This window comes from Cryptomeria japonica, chromosome 6 (genome assembly GCF_030272615.1).
Source record: "Cryptomeria japonica chromosome 6, Sugi_1.0, whole genome shotgun sequence".
NCBI lineage: Eukaryota > Viridiplantae > Streptophyta > Pinopsida > Cupressales > Cupressaceae > Cryptomeria > Cryptomeria japonica.
This window is the reverse complement of record NC_081410.1, coordinates 132,553,264-132,578,401: the sequence shown is the minus strand read 5'-3', so window position 1 is coordinate 132,578,401 and position 25,138 is coordinate 132,553,264. Positions and strand designations below refer to the sequence as shown.

Sequence of the window (25,138 nt, the reverse complement as noted above, 5' to 3'; positions counted from 1 at the left end):
CGGGTGGCGTCCGCTGTTGACTACCAACAACATGGGGTCGACCGCGGGGTTCGTGACCTCCCTAAACGCGGAGTTGGTTGTGGGGCGCACGACCTCCTCCGTTTTTTCTTGTGAGGGTACAGAGTTTAAAATAGCCGTTTTTAGTTGCGGCATACTCTCCAGGAGGTCTTGAATTTTCACCGGTACCTCTACTTGCAAGATCTGCCGTAAGATTTCCTCTTCTCCCTTCGTCCGTGGTGGACTCGTTGTCTAGTAACTGTTTTGTCCTTGTGCGGCCATCTCCTTCGTGATCTCGTCTCTGGCCTCCCGGACTCTCTCAGTCTCCATGTGGGGATTTGGGTAGGCAATCTTTTTAGCCTGTGCCCTTGTGATTGCCAATACTTCTGCCTTCGTAGGTTCTATGTTTAGAAGGTGTACGCCAGGCTTCGGACAATTTGCGTCCTCATGGTCGCCTGGCCTGCACCATCAGCAGAGGTGCTAAGTGTTGGCTTCCTTCGTGCAATCGCGGGCGAAGTGTCCCCACTGATTGCAGGCCCTACATTGAATCATCGGCTTGCCCTTGGCATCGTATTGGATCCGGTTTTTGTTGTTGTTATTGTTATTGTTTCTTCCGCCGCCGCCGCGTCTATTATCCCGGTATCCTCCAGATGATGCCGTTGTGTTAGTCTGCTGGCCCGTACCCGCTGGTGCGGATGTTGTGGCCTGCTCTGTGAACAACACCTGGTTCGGGCTTCGGGTTTTCATATTGTATGGGCACTCCTTGGTAGAGTGTCCCATCATTTGGCAAATCTCACAGAATGCCTTCTTCGGGCAAGTACCCTTTGTGTGTCCATCACTCCTGCAGTCTGTACACCATACTTCAGTTTCTTCCATCTTACTTGTACTCCCTTTCATGGCCTTGAATTCTCTCAGCATTCGTTCCATGTCCTTCTGGAGCGCGTGTACCTTTTTACCTGATCCGCTACTACTACTGCTCTCTCCGTCAGAATCTTCGTCATCGTCAAATGAGTATCTATTACTCTTCTTCTTCCTTGATGTTTTGTATTCGCTTTCTAGATCCATCGCCCTGTTATAGGCGTCGTCGTATGATGTCGAGGGTACAATCTTCATTTTTTTCCGTAGGGAAGATTTCAGTCCTTCCACAAACCATCGTTTTTTTAAGCCCTCAGCAGGCTGGCTCTCCATTTTACCCAAAAGTTCTTTCAATCTCCTACTATATGCCCGTACTGTCTCCTTAGTACCTTGCTTGGTACTATATATCTCTGTCACAATTTCGTTGTCATCGCGAAGCAACCGGAACTCCTCCGTGAATTCCTTCTGTAGGGTAGCCCATGTGGCCACTTTTTGCTTATCTATATCGGAGTACCAATCTATGGCGACTCCTCGTAACGTGGCTGGGAACTGCTGTACCCAGTCATCATGGTCTGTTACTCCGTTGGCAGACCAAATGGTCTCACATGTACGGCAGTGCCGTAAGGGGTCTTCCTTGCCGTCCCCTGTGAACTTTGGTAACTTTTGTTTGCTCGCCATCCCTGGTCGTCTTCCTAGAGGCGGTTGTGTCTGTGTCTGTGGCTGTGTCTGTGGCCTTGCGTTGCTACCTCTGGTAGTGTTGGTGGTGTGTCCTGGAGGTACGGTGTTTTGCCTGTCCCGTGTGGCACCTACACCTGTACTGTTGCCCTCCCCTTCACTCGGACACGCTCCTACTCCTGCCTCCCGGTGGTGATCTTCACTCCGTGGTGTGAGGGATAAGTTCCTAAACTGATCCCGCGTCTCCTCGACTAGATTTCGCCTTAACCTTGTTTCTTCTAGAAATTCTTCGTGGCTCCGCGTCCTACGATGATCTGGTGACGGGTAGAAATTTCCGTCGGCCTCTGCACCTTCCGTGACACCTCCTTGGTTCCCCTCGGGCCCCCCTTCGGCAGGTCGTCCTTCGGCAAGTTGCCTTAGCCTTCGTCTACGTTCTACTTGCTGCTCCAGAATCAAAGCCCTCTGCGCGGCCTCCCACTCGTTCGTTTCCGGTTTTCTATTTCTATCTTTATTCAACAAGTTTGGCATTAATTGTAACACATCTCCTTAACTCTCAATTCTTTAAATCAAAAACATGTATTTATTAATTCATCTGCTCAAGTACAACTCGTGTCAATGAAACTTTTATTTGAAAATAAGAAGTTCACGGTTCAATTCCCTCCTGGCCTGCCGCCATCTCTTTCCGTGTCCTGTCAGTTGTTCTCTTCGTATCATTGCAGGATTTGTTGTCGTTGCTCTTCCTGGCCAATCTCCTCCAGGCGGGCCTGTTGCGCCAACGATGCCTGTGCAAGCAACCGGGGGAGGTGGTTCATTAACCGGTTCACTGCCGGGCTAACCTCCAGCGCTGTCCACACGGCACTTGGTGGGATTTCTGCCTCCGCCGCTTCTCGTCGAACGTATGTCTGAATGGCTACCTGGAGCAAAATTGAAAACTCCCGCATTGCCGCGTCTTCCCCTGTGTACAGTTCTGTCTGCACGTCGTCGGCCTCCGGGTTCACCTCACCAACGGGTAGGCCCATTGTGTCTGTGCGCCATCCGTGTCTTCTGTTCCCGAGTTCGTGTAGGCAACAGCGCCAAATGTTTGCCCTCTCGGGTGAATAACTTAAGACATAAAGGACATAACGCAGAATAATGCCGTAAATATCAGACAAGTGTAGCAGATGTTCTATTCCTAAATAAGTCTGTTTTACAAGTTACATTCCGGAGTATAAAAGGGTACCGAGGGGGTGCGAGCGCCAACCGTCGCACCGCAACTTCCACCCCTCGGTTGCCAACTAACCAAAACAATTACACATAATTAACTAATGTTATTCCTGTGTACAATAATGCCGCCAACAACAATGATGATATAATGTCATGGCACCATAATCACAACAACATTAAAAAACTAATGAAATGATAAGAGTCTTCACTTAAAGATACAAATATAACCACAAGAAAAAATAAAACAATAGCGAGATAATAGTGCTACCACCCAAATATTTCTTAATATAATATATGAAGTAGCCAATTTATTTGTAAAGGTAATCAAAGAAAGACTCAAAATCTCTTCTGAGTTGGAAGAGACTATGGAACAAAAGAAAAAAGAAGAAATTCGCCAAGAAGCCCATACCCTTTATAGTCTAATGGTTGAGTTAAAGATAGGAATATAATATGATATTATTTGGTCAAAAGATATTAAAACTGATCAAATTAGACTTGTGCATTTTAGGAGTCTTGATTTGATCCCGCACCAATCTATTGAATGATGTGAATCACACAAGCAGTGAGAGATAACATTTGTTAGTACAAAGATGAAGCCTTGATTGCACCATTGAAATTGATCATAAAAGTATATATTTCAGCATAAAGCTTGTTTCAAGAAGTTGGCACAAGGACCATGGTTGCCAAGAGATTGTATTGCCAATTTTCCATCAATACAGTAAGATAGTACCAAAGACTTATCCATCCATGGCAAAAAGTGATGTTTAAATTGTGGCATTGTTGTCCTTGCCAGCAAAACCCTAGTAGGCCATTGAGATCGCGGGATTTGAGACCCTGCTGAGCTATTAAGCTTGCAGGTTTGAATCATTCACACACCCTCGGTAAGTCACTAAGCTTGCAGGTTTGGACTATCATTTTAATGCAAAGCATTCATGCTGGGCAAAAAGGTCCCCCATTTGTGGCCACACCTAGCTCAGGCCAGGCTAAAAATTCCTGACATTCACAGATATATTAAAAAAACAAGATAGTAGAGAAGACTTAGAGGCACAAAAATATAATTGATTGTACAAGAGCTCAGTCCTTAGCACCATGGTAACAATGACAGGGCAAATGATATGCAAATGAGAAGCATTGACTGTGAGGGAATATATGCACCTTAATACGAAAATATTAAGTTGGACTTACTAGTTACAAAAGGACCAAATATAAATACCTTTCCAAACTACTAGCCAGCAAAAAATATCAAAATTGAAGCAACAAGTTGGCATGGTTGAATCTCAAACAAACCAGGATAACTCTATATCGGAATGTTAAGTAGAGTTTACCTAACTTTCAATATGGAAAGAAAACACCAACATCTCGAAGGACTTTGTAAAAAGCAGATCTTACTGAATAACTGAGTACCTAAAAATTATAGATACAAGTCTATCAATTGGGAATCAACTGCCAACAGATAGAAATGAAATGAAGGCATCATAAATAGCTATGAAGAAATGAAGAAATGTGGATCTTGATGGGATAAAATGGAATGTTACATGAAGCTTTCAGAATGTGGGATGTAGAAATGTATTCTCAGGCCAGCTAAAAAAAGTTGTTTGAGTTTGAAGGGTACATGGGTGTAAGACAATTGAAGATTAAAATCTAAATACAAATAAACAAAAAAATTAAGGTACGAGTATATTCAAGATAAAACTAAAAATAATCACATTGACTTCTACTTCTAACTTCTCAATCCCATCATTTGACACCAATTGATAATTCAAAATGGAACAAAATGAAAATAAAAGTTGATACCAATTGATGATTCATTATGTTACATTCAAAAGTTGATAATAAAAGTTAAAGGTTGAAAGTTACAATAATAAATTCAAGTGACAAAGCCGAATATTGGTCTCGTGTATCATCTATGTCTGAGAATTGTAAATCATATAAATAATTCATATCCCAAACATCAAATAGTAATAAATTCTAAAAACAAAATACTAATAGCAAGAAGTAAAATTTCTGCAATAATAAAAAATCTTAGAGCAAGCTTGGCACATGGCTCATTCTATGCTGTGAGAATTGCCCTACATCAACTTCCATGCACTTAAAATTTGCCTCAAACCTCAACATTATACCTGGCAACATTATTATCACTTTCAGTATCCTCTAGCTTATCAAACACACTCAATTGTACCCCAACAAATACATCTAACAATGTACTCCTTCCTCATCACCAACTTGTGCAGCATCCTTGAGATCACCAATAAGATCTTATGGCAAATCCCTACAAATTTTATGCAGTTTTTCTTTGATTCAAACAATAACTTCATTATGAACTTAAATCAGCTTCTTCACTCTCCTAGAAATTGATTGTCTCTTTAAAGAGCGGATGAAACCTTAACTAAAGCAGTTCCTGTTAGCCACAAAGGATCTAGAAGTCTGAAATCACAAGCAAACAGAAAGCTGCCTAAGTTCTGTGTTTTATTGCCATGCATCCTCCACCAGCCAATTGTGTTCCTTTTGCACAGCCTACTTTCTCTTTAGTTTTGTTGAGTTTGTTGACAAACTGCTCCAAAAGCTTTGCAGCCTCAGTGATACGCATCTTCTTAATAGCATCACCAAAACCTTATTTTACCTCCTGATCGTTATTGGAAGACACCCTCCAAGGCCTAACCAAACACCTTTTTGGTTTCAAAGCATAGGCTGCCATGTGCAGGAAAGTGTTTGTATGGTCCCACCTAGACTAAATAATGAGTTTAGCCTTCTCTTAGCTACGTTGAACAATAGGATTAATCTCATGGATCTTAGCCCTCCCTTGTTCAAAAATGCTATAACAATGTACATCATATTTGCATTTACATGATGTTGTTATCATTGTATCTTTCCTTAGGCTTTTATAGTTATCATTATTTTCACTCTATCAAGTTTCATTTTGCATGGGTAAAATGCCCTAAAATTTGGGGACAAGATTAATATAAAATGAAGACATGAGAAGTCTTCCCAGATTTCCCTTTTCAGGGGAACACATGTCAGAAATTGGGAACGATTCCCTTAAAGTCATCTCTTATTGGAGATGTCAGAGAAATTTAACACAAGTTTTCAAGTCCCCAAAATAGATTTGCCCCAAAAAACCCAGTCCTTGGTTAGCAAATATAGCCCCAAAATCACTGAAGAAAGGATTGCTGAGAAGCTAATTTTATGCAAGAGCATCAACATTGCTTCTAGGAACTAATGGCTTATAATGTATCAGATTATGATATGATAATTATTCGATGCAAGTTTGAATACCTAACTCGGTCATAAAAATGCAATAAAGGTAAACTGATACATCAGCTACAGTTCTACTTATGTCATCAATGGCTTGCAAGGGTCATAAAGGCGAGTTTATTCCTCTTCAACAATTTGACCTTTAAAAAAAAAATCTAAAAATAGATAATAAGTTTTGGAGAATGATGAATGCAAGTTACTAGATTATAAAGGCAAGATTTTCCTCACAAACGTAAGTGGTCCCCCACCTTTATGAGTTTGATTTTCCTTGAGATGCCAAAATCTAGTAAAAAGAGCAATCCAAAATCAGCTTAAGGGCAATAAAAGCATTAAAAAAATGAGAACTTTTTGTATGAGTACTTATAGGCACCCATACATGTCCTCGCCTCAAATCTTCTTTGTTTTCCAATTTCTCATGCTAGCTATATTTTCATTGTCATTTGCTGCATTCTAACATGAACTACAACTAACATGATAAAAAATGCTAAACTGTAAAAATGAGGAGCAGATACACCTCTATTATAGATCTACACTACTAAATCCAGTTAAAAACACATCAGAGATCACAAGATTGCTCTCTCTATTAGAATAGTTTCAAAATTACAAAAGATGCTTCACTTAGTGCTTTTTCCTCAACTTATACTTAGTGATAACAAAAACCTATGTACATTGACATAATCCATCAATAATCTAAACATAACGTAATGTAGTATTAATCCCACTTACCTAATGCACAGACCATGGGCCTAAGAACAAAATAGACCAAAGCATAGTCCCAACTCCCAATTCTATGTTGTATCAAGCTACATAACATGCCGTCCACCTCAAAGAGCTATGTCCTCAATGCTATAAGTACTCTTGAGTTGAGTGCACTTAAACAATAGTAATAGAATGTCCGACCTCACAAGATTATCCTGATTACACAACAGTATAAATTTTGAACTATAAAACTAGTACGAAAGAGGCATGTTATGAGAATGGAAGCTAAGATGTCTATATCACAAAATATAGCTCTATCAAACACGCCCTGTAAAACTACTTAACCAAAACCATGAATGAGAATGGGAGCTTCTTCATTTACTGTTTCAGTCTCTTTGCATTGTATGCCTCAATTGCATACAATCTTGGAAAGGATTGGATGCTTGCCCATGAATTGCTCAATCTACAACATGCACCCTCTTCCAATAGACCTTTCCACTTTATCCTAAAAATTCACAGTCCTAAACAATAAAATCTTCACCTCTTCAGCCAAAATTCCTTTGACATCTAACACAAGCTTTCCCTCCTCATTTGTCATAGACAGGCAGCTCTGTCTTTGGTACAGTGGTATTATGTGTGCCCTTTCCCTCTTCAAGAACAAAACATGAAACACATCATGTATCTTCCCTTTGTTAGAAATGGCCGATGCTTGTGTTATTTTTCCTACCTCTGCCCACACTCCATAGATCCCATTTGATTGCAGCTTCAACTTTATCTTGCCGATTCTGTGTTGGTGTACTTCTAATTTTATTGATTTGCACTTATTAGCCAAATAGCTTCATCAACAAACATACCATATTCTACACTTCCTGAAATGTGTGCTGCCCAAACCTTTTCCCTTTGGAGTAGCCAGTCCATGAGTGATGGTGATTTAGACCCATAGATTACCTTCAAAGGAGCCATCTCAAAAGCTAAGTGGTATGTAGTATTCTACCGGTTTTCTTCCAAATACAACAATTCCAGCCATTTGATCTCTTTGTCACTTGTGTGCACATCCTCAACTAGCCTTCGAGGCATTGGTTCATGGTTCAACACCTTAAAGGTGGTAGGCCATACTCATATTAAACGGCAACCCTGCTATCCTGAACAGTTCCTACCATAAATGAATTTGAAATATATGGTTCCAAGGAATCAATGATACATTGAGACATCTAAATGCAACTTAGAGATGTTTTCTAAATATAAGTTGGGAATTACAGGAACTCTGCATCCATCATTTCTCATAGGAATGAATGAGCATATTAGTCAGCCAATCAACTACAAAAAGCATTTGATCCTTAGACTTCTAATGATGGCATACATGAGAAAGTCCAACGACACTACCTGCCCACTTTTGATTAGGAATGGCATTGAGATGAATAAGTCTTAGTAATTAAATATTCCACTTTGTTGCATTGACAGGTATGACACTTGAACACAAACTTTAGCATGTTTGTTTTCATGATTTGCCAGTGGAAGGTTTTCCTTATACACAGCTTTCATAAAGGGACACACAAACATACTAAAACGTCTTCTAAATGAATCAGGAATCATTTGTAAAGCGATGCAATCCAAAAATAATAACTCCACATCTGATTGTTGAAGCCTCGCTTTTCCTTTGATCTGTAATGTTGTGTTTGAGCTGCAGTGTAGGAAGGTCAGCAATTTAGTCCTAATGAAGCTCCTATATTCAGACAAGTTTGCTAGCAGAGATTGCATGAAGGACAAGAGTCTCATTTTGACAAAAGAAAGCATTGGCCATAAAAAATTCTTTCCATCTTTTACATTATTTCAAAGTCATAGGCCTTTAGTCAATCAATCAATCCATTTCTGTTGCTCCTTTGTAAGTGCCCCAGGTCATACAACGATTCATGCTAAGGTGGTTAGTTTTAATGAACTTACTCACCAAAAGAAATTGATGCCTCTTGACCACCACGTGCAAGCTAGCTAAAGTCTCTTTGTTGTAAGTGGACATGCATATTGTATTATCATTCAACTTCCTATTTTTGGAGGCAATTAGATGATCACCTAGACAAAGCATTGCACCAATTCCCAATTTAGAAGCATTAAGTTCAAGTATAAAGGGCTTGTAAAAATCAGTGATAACTGATGCTGAAGCAGAAACATGCTTATTTATGATCTTTAAAGGCTTCCTGTGCTTCAATGGATCAACAGAAAGCTTCCTTTTTGGTGAAGTTTGTCAAAGGTGAGCTATCAGAGAGAAATTTCTTTCACACCTTTGACAGAACTAGTTATAAGAAACATTTAAGTTTCTAAGAGTCTTCAGCATGTGCCAATCACATTTGGATCAAATTTCTTGTTAGCATTCTGTTCTTGCTTTTGTTGTAAATTAGTATATTATCAAAGAAAACAATGAAAAACTTGCAGAGGTACTCACCAAGAATTGTATACATCAAATGTAATGTCCCTACTTTGAAATATAATTTAATAATAAATAATGAAAAAACTAAAATACAAAACAATAAATATAAAAATTAAAATTAAAATATAAAAGAATATAATTAAATGTAATTAAAATTTGATTAAAGCTAATGAAAGGTCAAAAGGCATGAAATGATAAGATGTGACACCCTCAAACGTGAGATATAAAAGGGAGAAGAGAAACCCATTTGAGGGGGGAAGAATTTGGAAATAAGAAGTGCACATCTGATTTAAATTAGAAGTGCATACCTGATTATGAAAGGTTATGTCCCTTTCAAAGGGAAACAATAATGAAGAGTTGCACTCTTTCAAAAGGTGCTAATGGTGAAAGGGTGTGTCTTTTTACAAAGGGCATGCATGATGAAGAGGTGTGACCTCTCCCTCACATTGAGAGATATAAAGGAAAGGAATCAAAGCATCCAGCAAGAGCACCATGCGTTGGATCGGATCAGAACTAGTATTAAGTTACAAGCAGTAGCATCTTTGTTCTTGGTGGTATGCATGGGGATGTGTTGAATATGTATGCTTAATATACGAAGCCTGATAATGTTGTTATGCAGAATTTAATAGTAATGCTAATATAAACTGCAATATGTACGACAATCATACTTAATTTCATATATATTTATTATACATGATAAGTTAGTATACTTGTAGTTTCATTCATGTTATTATTGTCAATATTTAAGAAGATGGGGATGAGATGTTCCAAAGAGGGGCAGTCTAAATCCAAGCAATAGGTTAAGTCCCAAGATAGGGTGGGGATCAGCAACCCATAAGCCTTGAGGGTATAGACCCAAGATAGGTAAGGGCTTGGATCTGTAAACTTTGAGGGAACCTATTGTATTTGGTCTCTAAGCGCTTTGGTAACATACATAGACCCTTCTCCCTTAAAACTGAAGTAGTAGCAGGGTTTGATATCTATATTAAGAACCATGAATAATGAAATTAATCATTTAATGAGGAAAATAAATAAGAACTTGCTAATAACTAATTGAAGAATATCAATCAATTTTAGTATATTGAAATAGATCAAGTAGGGGACATTACATCAAACCTTCGAAAGTTGCACAAGTATTGCATAACCCAATATGCATGACCCTAAACTAAAAGTGCTATTGATGAGTCTTGAAGGTTGCTTCTCCCAGTCTTAGATGCAGATTGGGAGATGAATTGGTAGTACTTGACTGTTGACACGGAACAAATTTTGAAAGAATACTTAGCCCCGCGTAGCTTATCCTACAAGTCGTTATTTTTGGGCATTGGGAATTGTTCTTAATCGTGATCCAATTGAGTGCTTTGTAATAAACGCAAATGTGATAGGACCCATGTTTCTTCTTGACCAAAATGATAGGTGTGAAAGAGGGCTCTTGCTAGGAAAAAAGATTCCCATCACTACAAGTCTCTCAATATTTTAGATTCAAAGTGTCCAAAAGGATGGCCATTTTAACAAATGACCCTTTGTAAAATCAAGCTCAAACATATGCTCCAATGCCTTATCTAGAAGATTACTCAATGGTGATTCTTACAATACTACACTATGTTTATGGAGCCATTGTAAAATCCCTAATAATTGAGCTTGCTAGTCAAAGGAGATAGAACCCATACAATATAAATGAGCCATAGAAACAAAACATCCTTTCTTCAAAATATTAGTCATCTGATAGGAGTTAGCAGTCTTGATTTTCCTCTAGTGGTAAGAATTTGATGGTTCACTCATGAAACCCTTGCTTAAATGAAAGAAGCCTTTCTAATTAGTGAATAGAAATTTACAATTTTGAACGAGAATGGAGCTTTGGAGTTCTAGCTTGTATGTAGGAGGATGAAGAATCCTCCTCCATGAAAGCATTTCTAAATTTTCCCATGAGTTTGCATGTCATCTCCTTATATTGGTCGCATTACTCTATCCCATTTTCTAGCTTTACTTTGTCAAGTTGGTTGTGTTTATTTGTCCTTTATTGTGTTTGGTCATTACTAGTTTTTCAATTGTATTCTCACCATTAAGCTTTTGGTCATATGTCGTTGGCTTTATCATTTCATTTTTGTTTTTGTGTTAGAGTGCATCCCAAGAATTCCATAGAAGTGTCTTTGAGAAGAGGTGTTTGCAAATGTTTAGAAGCGTAGGATACAAGATTTCCTAAGTGAATGAATGAAATCATAAAGGTATTGATGCTCAGCATAAAAGAGAAGTTATCGATATAAGTAAAGATAATATCCATCAAACGAGTAATTCTAATAATTCTGCTATTAATAATCCATATATGACAGTCTAGAAGACCATTTCAGGAAATTCTGCATGCAAAGGAAATTACAGTCAATACAAAAGGAGCAAGGTTTGAGCTTGGATGTGGATTTAGACAGAGAGAGTACAATAGAAGAAGAAATGGGAGGTGTGGAAGTCAGAGATTGGTCTAGTAAATACCTACCTTTTCTAAGAATGTAACTCTTCCTCCTAACTCAAAAATGACTGATGTCTTAAAAAAGGAAGAAACTAGATTGACGAATGTTGGTGTTTTCATTCTTCTCATGAATTAAAACCTAAGTTACGAGTGTGGATACAAGTACCAAAACCCAATATGATGATATGGCAATTTTTTTTCCCCTTGGGTGTATAAGTATATGTGTGTGCGTGTGTTCAAAATTATAAATTATAAAGACAGGGATACTCATAATTGCCAGTAAATAGAATATTTAAATACCTCATATCCATAATTTGCAAAAATGAAAATACATGTTGATCAGTCATATCATGTAAAAAATATAAAGTTTCAGTATGGGTTTACTTGCTGCCCTTATTAACAAGTGGTGATAGATAAGTAACATTTTTCCAGTAGGAGTTTGCTGGTTGTGGGTTACATAGCATTGTTGTAGCTGCTGATTGAAGGATGTTTCAGACTTCATAAACAGTGTTTTGGTTAGACATATTCCTATTGTTGATCTTAGTGATTTTTCTGTTTATATATGATTTATTTGCTACTACACCAGTTTGAAGTCCATTATTAACTCTTTGCCAGATGTGAATATCATATGAGAAGAAGTTTCCCTAACGCTTTCATATTCCAGTTGGTGCTTACTACTGCATGTTCAAAAGTGTTTATTTATTTCAGTATTTTATAAGATTCAAAAACCCAAATAATTGCATATATCAGTATAGGGTACGCCCAAGCAATACCATGGGAGTACCCAGGGACAAACCTGCACCGAACTGGTACCAAAACCAAACCCACATGCAAACCTTGGTGAAAATAGGAGGACCCGATAACATACATTAAAACAGACTACCTTCTAGATGTTTTTTGATAATTGGATTGAACTTGTACAAGGAAAAGACTTGGAGATTCATGTTAACTTACGTTCTATCGTCCAAAAGGGGCCTTTTTGGGTTTTTTCAAAAATTTTAACATTTAGAAAAAGGTAATGAACAAACCAATTTGGAATATGGATCACTTTAATTTTGGGGGTTTGCTTTGAAACCTGAATCTAGATGCAAGTATTAGTACCAATTAAAGACGTCCCTTCTCAATGTGGTATTTATTTCACACGCCATTGAAAACCTAAGGTTGAAGAACTAGGGTTACATTACCTCATCTCAATGATAAGGTTTTGAGACCCTTACAGCTTGTTGAGTTTATGTTGGATATCTTAATTTTCATTGAAAAAGGATTTTGTACTTGTAGGCTATTGGGTTTAGAAGGCCTCAATTCATTTTTTCTATAAAAAAGATTGTCATCTACAAAATCTTCCTGCAAATTGTGTAAAGATCCCTTCAAATATGCTATTTGTAAGCAAGTGATGACTATTGGTGTTGTTGACCAAGCTTACACATTCGATAACCAGAATTATTTGTCACACTCTTTTGTGGAGTTAGTACTCCACTTGGTAATGTTTCTCTAGATGTCCATATAGATAGGGTTTGCTCTTCTTCTTCGAAGAGGTTACTTTGGCTAAAGATCTCTTTATCAAAGACAATATAAGGGTTGTACTTTCTAATCCTCTTCATAATTATGAATCTGAACTAAATCAATTTGATTTGCTAGAAATAAGCTTAGTGTGAAGTCCTCATACCATGAAAAACCCTTGATGTATTATCCAGAGTCCTAAGATGGCTTAAGTTCCTTGATAGTGGAAGAGGTCGTTAGGGAGCCTATTAGTTTATCTCAAAGGAAACAACAAATTTTGGTTTTAAATAGAAAGTGCTAGCCTTGTGTTGTGTGTTATGCACACCTCACCCCTTTGCTTCATAGGGGACCCCCATTTTGTGTCTATCTACCCCGAGAGAGAGATGTTTGCAAAAAGAAACAAAGCGTAATCATGTTGAATCCTCAGAGACCCCGAAATCACTAAGGCAAGAGGGCGTCAAAACAAAATCGCACAAGTCGATGAAATAGTCTAAAATAGGAGAGGTACTTAAAATGAAAAGCACGTAAAATCGCACATTCCCTCTATTATGCCCGAAGTTTGCTTGCAGAAAGGGCAAATAAAAATCGCTCATACGCGAACTTGCAAAAGGTCTTCAAAGCCCGAAAATCGTCAGGCTTGCAAACGGCTCAATAAACCGAAATTTGGAGGCTTCCCAATTCGCACAATATCGTCTTTTGAGCTGAAAAACTCAAAGGAAAACTCGCACAATATCATTGGTTAGCCCGAAGTTAGCTAGGCGACACAAGTAAGGGCATTTTAACTTCAAGATCTAAATCGTGCATTCTGGATCAAATGGCCGAATTTTCTCAAAGGCACTTTGATATGCAAAACGAAATTCAAATTTTTCGGTTCGATTAGCCGAAATTTGAAGACAAAAGGTCACAGAATCAAAAGTCTCAAAAACCCAAAGTTCGCCAAATAACCTCCAATGCTGAAGATGAGAATAGAAGCTTCAAAGTCATTCAGGATATAAAATCGCGAATTCCCTCTCATTTGGCCGAAAATGGCATCAATCAAAATCACACAAACACTTCATTTAGGCCAAAAACCAAATCAAGTTCACAAAATCCTCCAAAGAGCCGAATATGAAATAAGGAGGTCAAGTCGCGCAATAACACTTATTAGGCCGCAATCATTTTCAAACTCACAAAACCCTCTTGTGAGCTGAAATTGAAGGAGAAAGCACTAAGTTTGCAAGTTCGCAAATGGCCCAATTAGCACGAAAATCACTAAGTAGTGAGGGGTGAAATCATTGTCGCCATAGTTCATACTTGCCAAAGTCATATTGAAGTTCGGCTTTATTCAAACTTTTAAATCTCGCATTTTCTTTAGAATTCCCGAAAATCACCAAGAGCTTTCAAATCGGCCTAAATGGCCGAAATGTGAGGAAAGCCTCCAAAGCACACAAAACACTTCCATAAGCCGAAAATTAGAGGAGGACTCGATCACACATTTTGGCTCAATAAGCCTAAAATCATAAAGAAAGTTAAAATCGCGCAGGAGAGAGCTGAACGGACAAATTCCCAAAACAAAAAAAAGGGTCGTTCATTTTAACTAAAATTGTCGAGTTTTATAAAGAGGAAAGTTTTAAAGTTTGGTTGTTTCATTAAAATCGTAAAGCGAAATGTAAGTCTTGCTTTCTTCTCTAGAGCATGAAATTTCACAAGGGTGTGTTGTGAAATATGGATCGAAGAATAATGACAGCGATTCTGGAAGACTGATTGCCGTGAGTTATTGATCGTCTCCATCATTGAATCCGGTTTAAATACAAGAGGAAAGGTTACCTACGTAGGGACATGTCCATACGTGGCAGTTGCCACGTATGGACATGTCCCTACGGAGGCAACCGTTCATAACAATTAGTTTGTTTATGTTTAATTTCCAAACTGTATGCTCTGTTAATATATCACTCTCCAGATAATAACCGATTTACCATCAATTAGATTCACGAGGGCTATATCTTAACACTCCCTCTTAGCAGGAGTGGATCTAAGTAATTTTCTTGGGAGCATATTCTGTCATGACTTCCGACACAATTCGGGACAACATTTAATATAGTCTTGTCATGACAATAAACTCAATATCATGATATCCGGCTCAGTCCGGGACAATAGTCCGGGACAATCACTTAAGAAGTCAATCATGAGATGATCACATACTTTAGGATCAAGATATCCAGCACAGTCTGGGACAACAACTTAATGTAGTCAATCTTGACACTTGGTCAACTATTGTCAAGATCGTCACCTTGAAATAGTAACCTTAAACATAAGAAGATCGTCATCTTCTTGAACACAGTTAGAATATTGCAATATACATTTTTTTTATTTATTCATGAACAAATTACACATGGTAGGAATTTCATCCTAATAATCTCAATTATAATCTAGTCATACCAAGTTTACTTTTGAAGTATTCTATCTTCAATCTTGCAAGTGGCTTGGTGAAGATATCAACATTTTGTTCTTCAGTACTGATGTACACTAGTTTTATGACGTTTCGATCTACCATATCTCTTATGTAGTGATAAGGGATCTCAATATGTTTGGATCGATTGTGAAAAACTGGATTTACTGAGAGCTTGATACAGCTCTGATTATCACAGTGAATTATTGTTGAATTCAAAGTTTTTCCAAATAATAACTTTCTTAGCCATACCGCTTCACGAGCTACCATGGAGGCTGCCATATATTCTGCTTCAGTGGAGCTTTGTGCAACTGCTGATTGTTTTCTGCTGAAGCAAGATATTCTAGCAGAACCAAGACTGAAGCAACACCCTGTAGTACTTTTCCGGTCAGTGGTACTTCCGGCCCAATCAGAATCAGAATATCCTTCAAGTTGAATCTCAACATTTTCATACTTTAAGCCAAGTCCGATTGTGCCTCGTAAATATCTTGTAATGTGTTTAGCAGCCATTAGATGTATCTTCTTAGGTTCACACATGAAGTGGCTTAATACATTTGTAACATAGCAGATATCAGGACGAGTATTTACCAAATACATGAGTGAACCGACGATTTGTCTGTAGAGTGTGGGATCTGTAGGTTCTGAATCTTCTGCCTCAATTTTCAGCTTGTGCAAATTAGTTTCCATTGGTGTAGCTAATGGCTTACACTCCATCATCCCAAATCTAGTTAGAATATCTGTGGTGTACTTTCCTTGATTTAGGAAGATGTAGTTTTTCTTCTGCCATACTTCTAATCCCAGAAAATAATGTAGAAGCCCTAGATCCTTCATATCGAATTCTACTGCCAGATCTTGCTTACATTTCTCAATGAGATTATCCTCTCCTGTTATCAAAAGATCATCCACGTAAAGGACCAATATAATCATATTGCCATTTGAAGCCTTGAAGTAGATGTTGGGATCTGCTAGGTTCTTGGAGTACCCTAGTTTGGAGAGATAGTTGTCTATCCTTGCATACCAGGCCCTAGGTGCTTGTTTTAACCCATAGAGAGCTTTCTTTAGTTTGCAAACATAGCAATTTTTATCACGTATGGTGAATCCTTCTGGTTGTTCTATATATACTTCTTCAATTGAACCATTTAGGAAGGCAGTCTTTACGTCCATTTGGTGAATTTTCCATCCTTTGGATGCTGCAATTGCAATTATTGTTCTTACTGACGTATACCAGGCAACTGGGGCAAATGTCTCTTCATAATCAATTCCTGTTTTTTGAGAGAATCCCCTGGCCACAAAGCGAGCTTTATGTTTTTCAATGCTGCCATCAGATGCATATTTGATCTTGAATAACCACTTGGGTGAGACAACTGATTTGTCTTTTGGTCTAGGCACTATATCCCAAACATCATTCTTTAGTATAGATTGATATTCTTCAACCATAGCATCTTTCCAAGCCTGTTTTGATAAGGCTTCTCTGACATTTGTTGGTTCAGAATTTGTGAGTTTGGTTAGAAGTGCAGCATAACATTTTAGAGTTCTTGTTCTCTTATTTTCTTTGGAAATTTCATTCGGTTCTACATTATTCTCTTCAATCATTTTCCTTGCCCATAGAGGTCTTTTCTTGTTATTGAGTGTTTCAATATTTTCATCAACAAGAGGTTCAGAAGCTCTTATGATGTCCTCCCTCTCAGTGTCTGAAGGTTTGGAATTTTCTATGATATTCTCCCTCTCAATCTCAGTTATGTGATCTTCTTCTTCTTTAGTAATGTTATCATCCTCAGGTTCTTTGAGTGTAGTGTTTTCTTCAAACTTTACATCTCTACTTCTCTCAACAGATTTTTTCCCTGGAATGTAAATGCGATATCCTTTAGTATTTTCACTATAGCCAATGAAGATACCTCTTTTTCTGGATGGTTCTAGTTTTGTCCTCTTTTCTTTAGGAACATGTATATATACGGGACAGCCAAATATCCTTAAATGACTTAAGTCTGGTTTGTTCCCTCTAAAAGCTTCTTCAGGAGTTATGTTTTCTAGAACTGAGTGCGGACATCTGTTTTGAATGTAGACTAATGTATTTGAAGCTTCTGCCCAGAATGAAGTGTGTAAGTTTTGGTCATGCATCATGGCTTTTGCTGCTTCAATTATGGTTCTGTTCTTTCTTTCTGCTACTCCATTCTGTTGTGGATTATATGGTACAGTATACTCCCTCTTAATCCCAACAGAATTACAAAAGTCTTTGAAGTTGTCAAATGTATATTCTCCCCCATTGTCGAATCTTAACACCTTAATTTTCTTCCCTGACTGGTTTTCTACTAGTGCCTTGAATTCTTTGAACTTAGATGGTACTTCATTTGAGTCTTTGCACTTTAGAAAATATATCCATGTTTTTCGAGAGTAGTCGTCAACAAAGATTATGTAGTATAAGGATCCAGTTAGGGATGGTGTTGACATGGGACAGCATAGGTCTGAGTGAATTAGTTCTAAAATAACTTATGATTTGTGCTCACTTGAGAGAAAAGAAACTTTCACATTCTTTCCCAAGGCACATCCTTTGCAAATGCCTATGTGTTCAGATTTTAGTTGGGGCAGTCCTGAAGTAATCTTCTTTATGTTGGATAGAGCACTATATCTTAGGTGTCCTAATCTTTTGTGCCATAATTCATTATTATTTGAAACTTCAAGATTTAGTGCTTCCTTTTGATCACTGCATAGTTTGTATAGGCTACCATCTCTTGAACCTACTGTTATGGCATTTTTGATATTTGTATTTTTAGGCCAGAGTAGAACTTTATCTTCATTGAAGGTAACCCAATATCCTTGATCAGCTAGGCCTGAGATTGAGACTAGATTTCTTTTTATTCCAGGTACAAACAGAACATCCTTTAATTGTAGAGATACTCCATTTCTTAGTTTGATAGTACAGGTCCCAATTCCTTTCACAGGATATGTGGAGTTATCTCCAATAGTAACCTCTTCACTTGAGTGCCCATTAAGTGTTTCAAACTGATTTCTGAATCCAGTTATATGCCTTGATGCTCCACTGTCTACGATCCAAGTGTTTTTATTTGTATTTATTTCGCTTGATAGGGCTAAGAAGAAAAGTGAGTTTTCTCCTTTGACTTCGGCTAGAGTAGCTTGTGTTTTCTTCCTTTCTGGACAATTCCTGTGAGTGTGCCCATATTTGTCGCATTTGTAACACTGAATTTTAGACATATCTCTTTTCTGATGGTTTTTATTTCCTCTCTTCCGTTTGGAGAACTTTTTATTTTTGTTGAAGGTATTTGTATTAAGTGCTTGGATTTCTCCTTCTTTATTTGTCCCTAATCCTCTTGAGATTAGTCAAGATTCCTCTTGAATGCACTCATTCTTAAGTTGTTCAAATTTGGGTAAGGGGGGTGTTCTGCTAATACATTGAATGTAGGATTCCCATGAAATTGGTAATCCTCTTAGGGCTATGAGAGAGATTTCTTGATCATCTACCTCATTTCCAATAGTTTGTAATTGGTCTTTTACTTCAGATATCCTTGAAAAGTATGTAGATATTGTATCATCTTTATTCATCTTTATGTTTAAAAGTTGTTGTGTCAAGGTTAACATTCTGCTCGCATTGTTAACTTCATATGTATTTTTAATGGTTTTAAATACTTCATATGCTTTAGGCAGTCTGGCTATAGATGGAAGAATATGATCTTTGACTGAGTCAATAATTATTTTCTTTGCTTTATTATTACGCCTTTTCCAGGTAGATTTCTCTGGTTCATCATTTGGCATGTCTATATTTTCTTCTATATAAGACTCTAATTCTAGTTCTTCAAGAATGGCAATGATTCGTATCTTCCAAGAAACGAAGTTGGAGGCTCCTTCGAGTCTATCTTCCACTCTCATATTACTTGACATTTTGAATATTTTCTTAGTCGGATATATCCTCTGCATATATAGCCTCTGCGTTGATTTGTTATTTACTTCCGATAAATGCTTATGAGTAATATGGCTGTCTAATTTATTCTCTTAATATGCTGGCTCTGATACCATGTTGTGAAATATGGATCGAAGAATAATGACAGCGATTCTGAAAGACTGATTGTCGTGAGTTATTGATCGTCTCCATCATTGAATCCGGTTTAAATACAAGAGGAAAGGTTGCCTACGTAGGGACATGTCCATACGTGGCAACTACGGAGGCAACCATTCATAACAATTAGTTTGTTTATGTTTAATTTCCAAACTGTATGCTCTGTTAATATATCACTCTCCAAATAATAACCGATTTACCATCAATTAGATTCACAAGGGCTATATCTTAACAGGGTGGTGTTAAAATGGAAAGCCAAAATCTCACAATTTAGGTGAAGCGTTCGAAATTGAACTTAACATCTCGCAATTCACCTCTCAGGCCTGGATTAGATGAAGGATCAGATTTCACATTTGAGGAGAGACATTTAAAAGATACATTTCACAAAGAGCTTCTCAAGCCCAAAATCGACCAAAGCCAGACGTTAAATAAAATTTAATATTTGTCACATTAATTAAATTAATTTTTCAAATTGATTGATTAAAGGTGAAATTGATTGTTCATAGGAAAACGACATCGGGAGGAGCTAAAGTGATGACTTAACACATGACAAAGCCAAGTGCTGGAAGCTGGAGAAGAAGATGTAGGAGCGCGAGGTCGGAACCAAGTATTGAGAAGCGTGTTGTTGGACCCCAAGTTGAAGTCCACCACTGAGACCAAAGATCGAAGAACATTCAAAATGCAGCAAATGCGTATTCCTAGAAGGATACACTGATGGAAGAAATTCCAGAAATTCAATTTAAAAAACTGAAATTGTTTATTGTAAAGCTGCCTGTGGGTCCCGCTCAAGATATTTTGAAACAAAGTGGAACAAAGGTCAGTTGTGGTCAATTATCCCCAACTACCAGGTGGACCGAGTTAAAGCCAAATAGTGGTAGGCAGTTGGGAAGGTGGTTGAAGGCATAACTGAGAATTGAGTGGGCATGGGTTAAAACTGCCATGCTTCTAGAAGGCAGATCAGGGCCCTTGGATGCAGTCAATCCTGCCCATCGATTCATATTGTAAATTCTATAAAAGGCAGGATGCCTCTCTTTGTAAAGAGTTAGACTCTAGTTAGACTCTTAGATTTCGGTTAGATTTTTAGGCAGTTAGAATAGGCTAGATTGTAAAAGGTTAAATTTTAGTAGTAGCACAGAGATGCTACAGAAATTGTTGTAATGGCAGCTGAAGCAAATATATGAACATTGAAATATGGTGTTTATTGTCTTTGTTTTCTTCTGTTTGCATGGTTTCTTTCAGCATTTTAGATAGATCTTTCTTTTGGGTGTGCAGGTATTTGATAGATTCGGGCTCATACCATTGAGGATATACTGATTGTGTGTCCTTGTGTATGGTTAGTTTGAGCCCTTTAATTGCGTTTAGTTCAATTGCAGGTGTCCGTCTGAGTTGCACAAAAATTGGGTGCTTAGCCATTCTCCTGCAGTCTGAAAATCTTCCAAGTCCCCTTGAAGATTGCACCGTTCCTGCGAGGTTGTGAGCCATTTTGGCCAAGCAAGGATTGGTTATGTTAAATTTGTCTACCCGTATACCAGTCTTGTTAATTTTAGGTTTCCTAAACCCTTCTCTTTTGCTTTTATTTCCCAGTTCGAGAATTAGATACTGACCAGCTTGTTGCAAAACATAAGGCCCCTTATGCTCCCAGCAAAACACATCGACCGTTGAGTTATCCCGTAGTCATGACCTGACAATTTAAACCTTGAGGTTGTCCCCTTTGATCGATTAAAAGCAGCATTAGGGCTTCCTTATTTCAAGAGAGGATAGGATACTCGGCGAGATCATTCTATTTTGTGTTGGCCGGATAGAGTTGCAGCGATGTGACTTTAGCCACATCAACACCTTGGTAACATCATCTTGCAACTAATGTTGATTATGATGGTTCTAAACCAATAGTTTGTGATGAAATAAGAGATTTTAGTTATAGCAATCGGAAACCTTTGGAAGGAGACTCTAAGGCTGACCTCAAAAAGAGGAAACCTAGGGATGTTCCCCACACTAGTTCTAGAAGTACTAAGAAGAACAAAGATGAAAAACTGCCCAATTGATTTCAAAATCTACAAAGGGATATCAAGTCCCCACCCCATCCACATGTTACATCTATGAAAAATTGGAAATTATTAGTTGGAAGGTGAAGGTTTTGAAGCCCCATGATAGAAAAGTAGATGTCATCATATTTTGTAAGTTGTCATAATAACTTTTAAGTCTCACAGCTTATTAGACTTGGTTTTGTTCTATTGGCTTTTCTTTAGAATGTGCATTAACATTTATTTGGCTTTATGCAATCTAAGAGTGAAGAAATCATGGCAAAGTTTTGAAGGGGAGGATGTGGTCTTGCTTGGAAAAGAATGGAAAGATAGTATTGCAGAGTTTGGTTTCTTTCCAAGTAATAGAATTGCATGGGCTGTTTTGTGCTATAATTTGGGGTGTACTCTGCCTATACTCCCAAATTCCCAATAATCATAGAGATAGATGACCTATGGAATTTGATGGCCGAAAACTTGAATCCCCGAGCATCGAGGTGATTTTACCATGGTTGACTACAAGGAGGATTAACCCAAAGGATTTCATTTTGACTGGTAAAGAAATGAGCAATTATTTTTATTCAAATTGAAAAAGGGCTTTGGGCATGATTGACTTCCTTTCGAAGTGAAAATATAACAAGGTATTTTGTTCACATGGTGTAATAATAAAAAGGATCTTCAGATCCCAAAAGATAGCCAAAGGCCAATAGTCTAAATTGCTAGAATCTATATATGTGATATTTGTAGAAACAATATTAACAATAAGTCAAAGATGATAAATCATCAAGGAAACCCAAGGACACATCCCCAGCTTTTTTAGGGGCCTCCCCATTTTGGAACATCACCAGGAGGGGGGGTACCTAGAGAGCGTCCCAGGCTGTCACAAAAATGCAAAAAATAGAGGAAACATCCCCAAAACACAAGGACACAGATGAAGCCTATAGGGAACGACTAACCATCCCCTGCAAAAAGTAATGATTTTAGAATTACAAACACTCGGAATATTTTTTTTAAACATTTAATATACTTTCTTTATGTGGCCCCGCACCCCAACTCACCCTACATGAGGAAAAAGAGCCTCATTTCATTTCATTTGCATATTTCGTTTGTGAAAAAAATTGCAGCAGGGTTTCAAGGAAGGGCAATTCCTTGTAGCAGGGATTGAAGGAGCAGCTGCAAAAGAGGTTGAATCTACGGCATCATTCGTAGAGAGACTGCAATTTCTTCAAAGAGGTAAGTCCTTTGTGTGTGTGTATTAGAGAGAGAGATTCGGTAGAAGAGGACTTCATTTATATTCATGTGGTATATTGGGTGAAGCTTTGAATGCCCACTTGAGAATGTTTCATTGTGGTAAGTTTTCTGTGAATGGATGACAGTTTTTTGCAAGGAAGTAAGAAAGAAGGCTCATGAATGCATCTGATAAAGTTAAAATCGTTTTCTGGGTTTGTAGTAAAATCGGGTAATGCAATTAATATATAGATTTAAACTTCAAGACATGATATTCAGTTAGAACTCTCATTGGAAAGGATCATTCACAACATGGTGAGCAGATAAACGATTTCAGGTAAAGAGTTTTCTGAACCGTGCATACCACTTAAATGGAAGAATTTACAAATCAAGTGCATCGAGATAATATGGATTATGGGCATTATAAGAAGTGCATCTGGAAGCAATACCAGTCCTTTCAACAAGACACTTCTTTATCGACGTGACAAGGAAAAGCATGTAAACATGGAGTAAGTGGCAATTATTTAATTGCAAGCTATGTGTAATAGCAATATTTCTTTAAGATCTCAAATAATCAATGATTGATTATAGAGTAATAGAACTCGGATGCTTTACTAATATAAACACTACTAGCATGTAACATGTTCTTTTAGTCATAGAGATGATTTAAAACAATGGTTGCGTGAGATTGCAGCCTGTCCCTGTCCCAAGTTCGATATGTGCAAGACATTCTAATGTATATTCATTATATGTTTATCATCAATCCTAAGCTGGAAAATAGATGAAGCCCTTAAATATTAGGCCATCTAGAACTAGATGGCTACAGAGACAAGTGCAGTTTTTTATTGTGAAATGATGTTGGCATTACAATGATGGAATTTACACATTAGTACACATGACAGATTCAGGCTGAATCAAAAAAATGTAATTATGCACCATAACTAACCTTATCCTGTCGAAGATTCAGCAGAAGATTATATATCTTATTCCTTCATGTGTGTTATAAATAATGATTCCTAAGGCTGTTCTATCAGGATGCCACCAACAGTATAGAGGCTTTGACATAAGCTTCAGCTAGTTTCAAGTTAGAGAAGGACCCTATTGCAGAACATCTACAACATTCAAGTTTCGAACTCAGGCAGCTGACAAGCAGAGGCTTGTGTTTGACCCTTTTAGCTTAACCAGCTCAAATTAAGCATCTCGATCCAGTCACATGAGTATGAAATAAATTAATAATTGATTCATCATTGTTGATTAAATATTCAAGGAATTTATATTTTAATCTGCTTTGCATGTAGGATAGAGTCCTATGTTGTTTCCCTGAGATACTTGGTAGAGATACTTGGTACGAAGTGATTCAGATTTCAGGAACAATCGAGAGAAGAAACACTAAAAAAATTTGATCCTAAGATTGTAAACAAATATGAATTTATGAAAGACAATAAGCATACAGAAAGAAAATATAAAACCAATCATACACACAACAAGAAAACAATATTGGCAATGCAAATTGAGACAGCGACTTATACATATAACAGCTTTACAAAAGTAAATCTCTGAGAGGATGTGTGGAATCATTCAAAGTCATCTCTGCAGGTCATGCAACACATTGTGTACAACCAAGGAAAATAGGAACGGAATAGACATCATGGGAAAGATGGGATGCTGTATCTTTAATCAGTCACAGAAAAGGTGGTTCTACATAGTGACCATCGACAAAGTAGTGCCAGAATACATAGTCGGATCACCTGTAGACAGGGAGCTACCCTGAACCCTATACGAACCCCAGCCCTTTGATCCTGTTGCAGTTGACACAGGACTACAAGATGGTTGCATTGCGACCAGGACGTGTGCCAAAAGTATATGTGTTGAGCTGCTAACGTAACCGTAAAGACCAAAGGTCAAGAGTTCAACTAGCCATAGTGTAGTCATAAAGTGGGGCAATTGCCACAATGAGGACTGAGTTCGAGCCCGTCTGGACATGCTTCCTGTGAGGAGTACTTCGCAATAAGCTGGCTTAAGAAATTTTCCAAATTACCCAGCCAAAAAAGATGGTGACTACGAAAAATTGTATTCTATTGTGGTAATGCAGATTTTTCTTTAGTAAGGGTGAGAGAGGGCTGAAACAGAGATATGGCTCTCTCTAAGGCGAGCTAGTCATGTCTTGACGAGGAGGGGGGAAAATCTAAGTTAAAAATAGGAAATAGAAGAAAAACTTGCCTGATAAAAGCTTCTGGATTGTCGCTCTGGCCTCCTTCCAAGCAGGTCTTCCCATTGCCATGAATGCATTCAAAGTTCCCTGCACGTTCATTTAAAAGTCATCTACAACTTCCGG

The 25,138-nt window shown here is 37.8% G+C and overlaps 1 protein-coding gene across 2 annotated transcripts in view; it reads right to left on the bottom strand.

Annotated features, from left to right (window-relative positions):
- Positions 1–25,138, bottom strand: part of LOC131044213 (fumarylacetoacetase) — a 122,806-nt gene that overhangs the window by 97,053 nt on the left and 615 nt on the right. For both annotated transcript variants that reach the window (XM_057977489.2, XM_057977490.2), the window contains one exon: positions 25,024–25,102. In XM_057977489.2, coding sequence (XP_057833472.1) covers positions 25,024–25,102 — 79 coding nt within the window. The remainder of the gene's footprint in view (positions 1–25,023; positions 25,103–25,138) is intronic.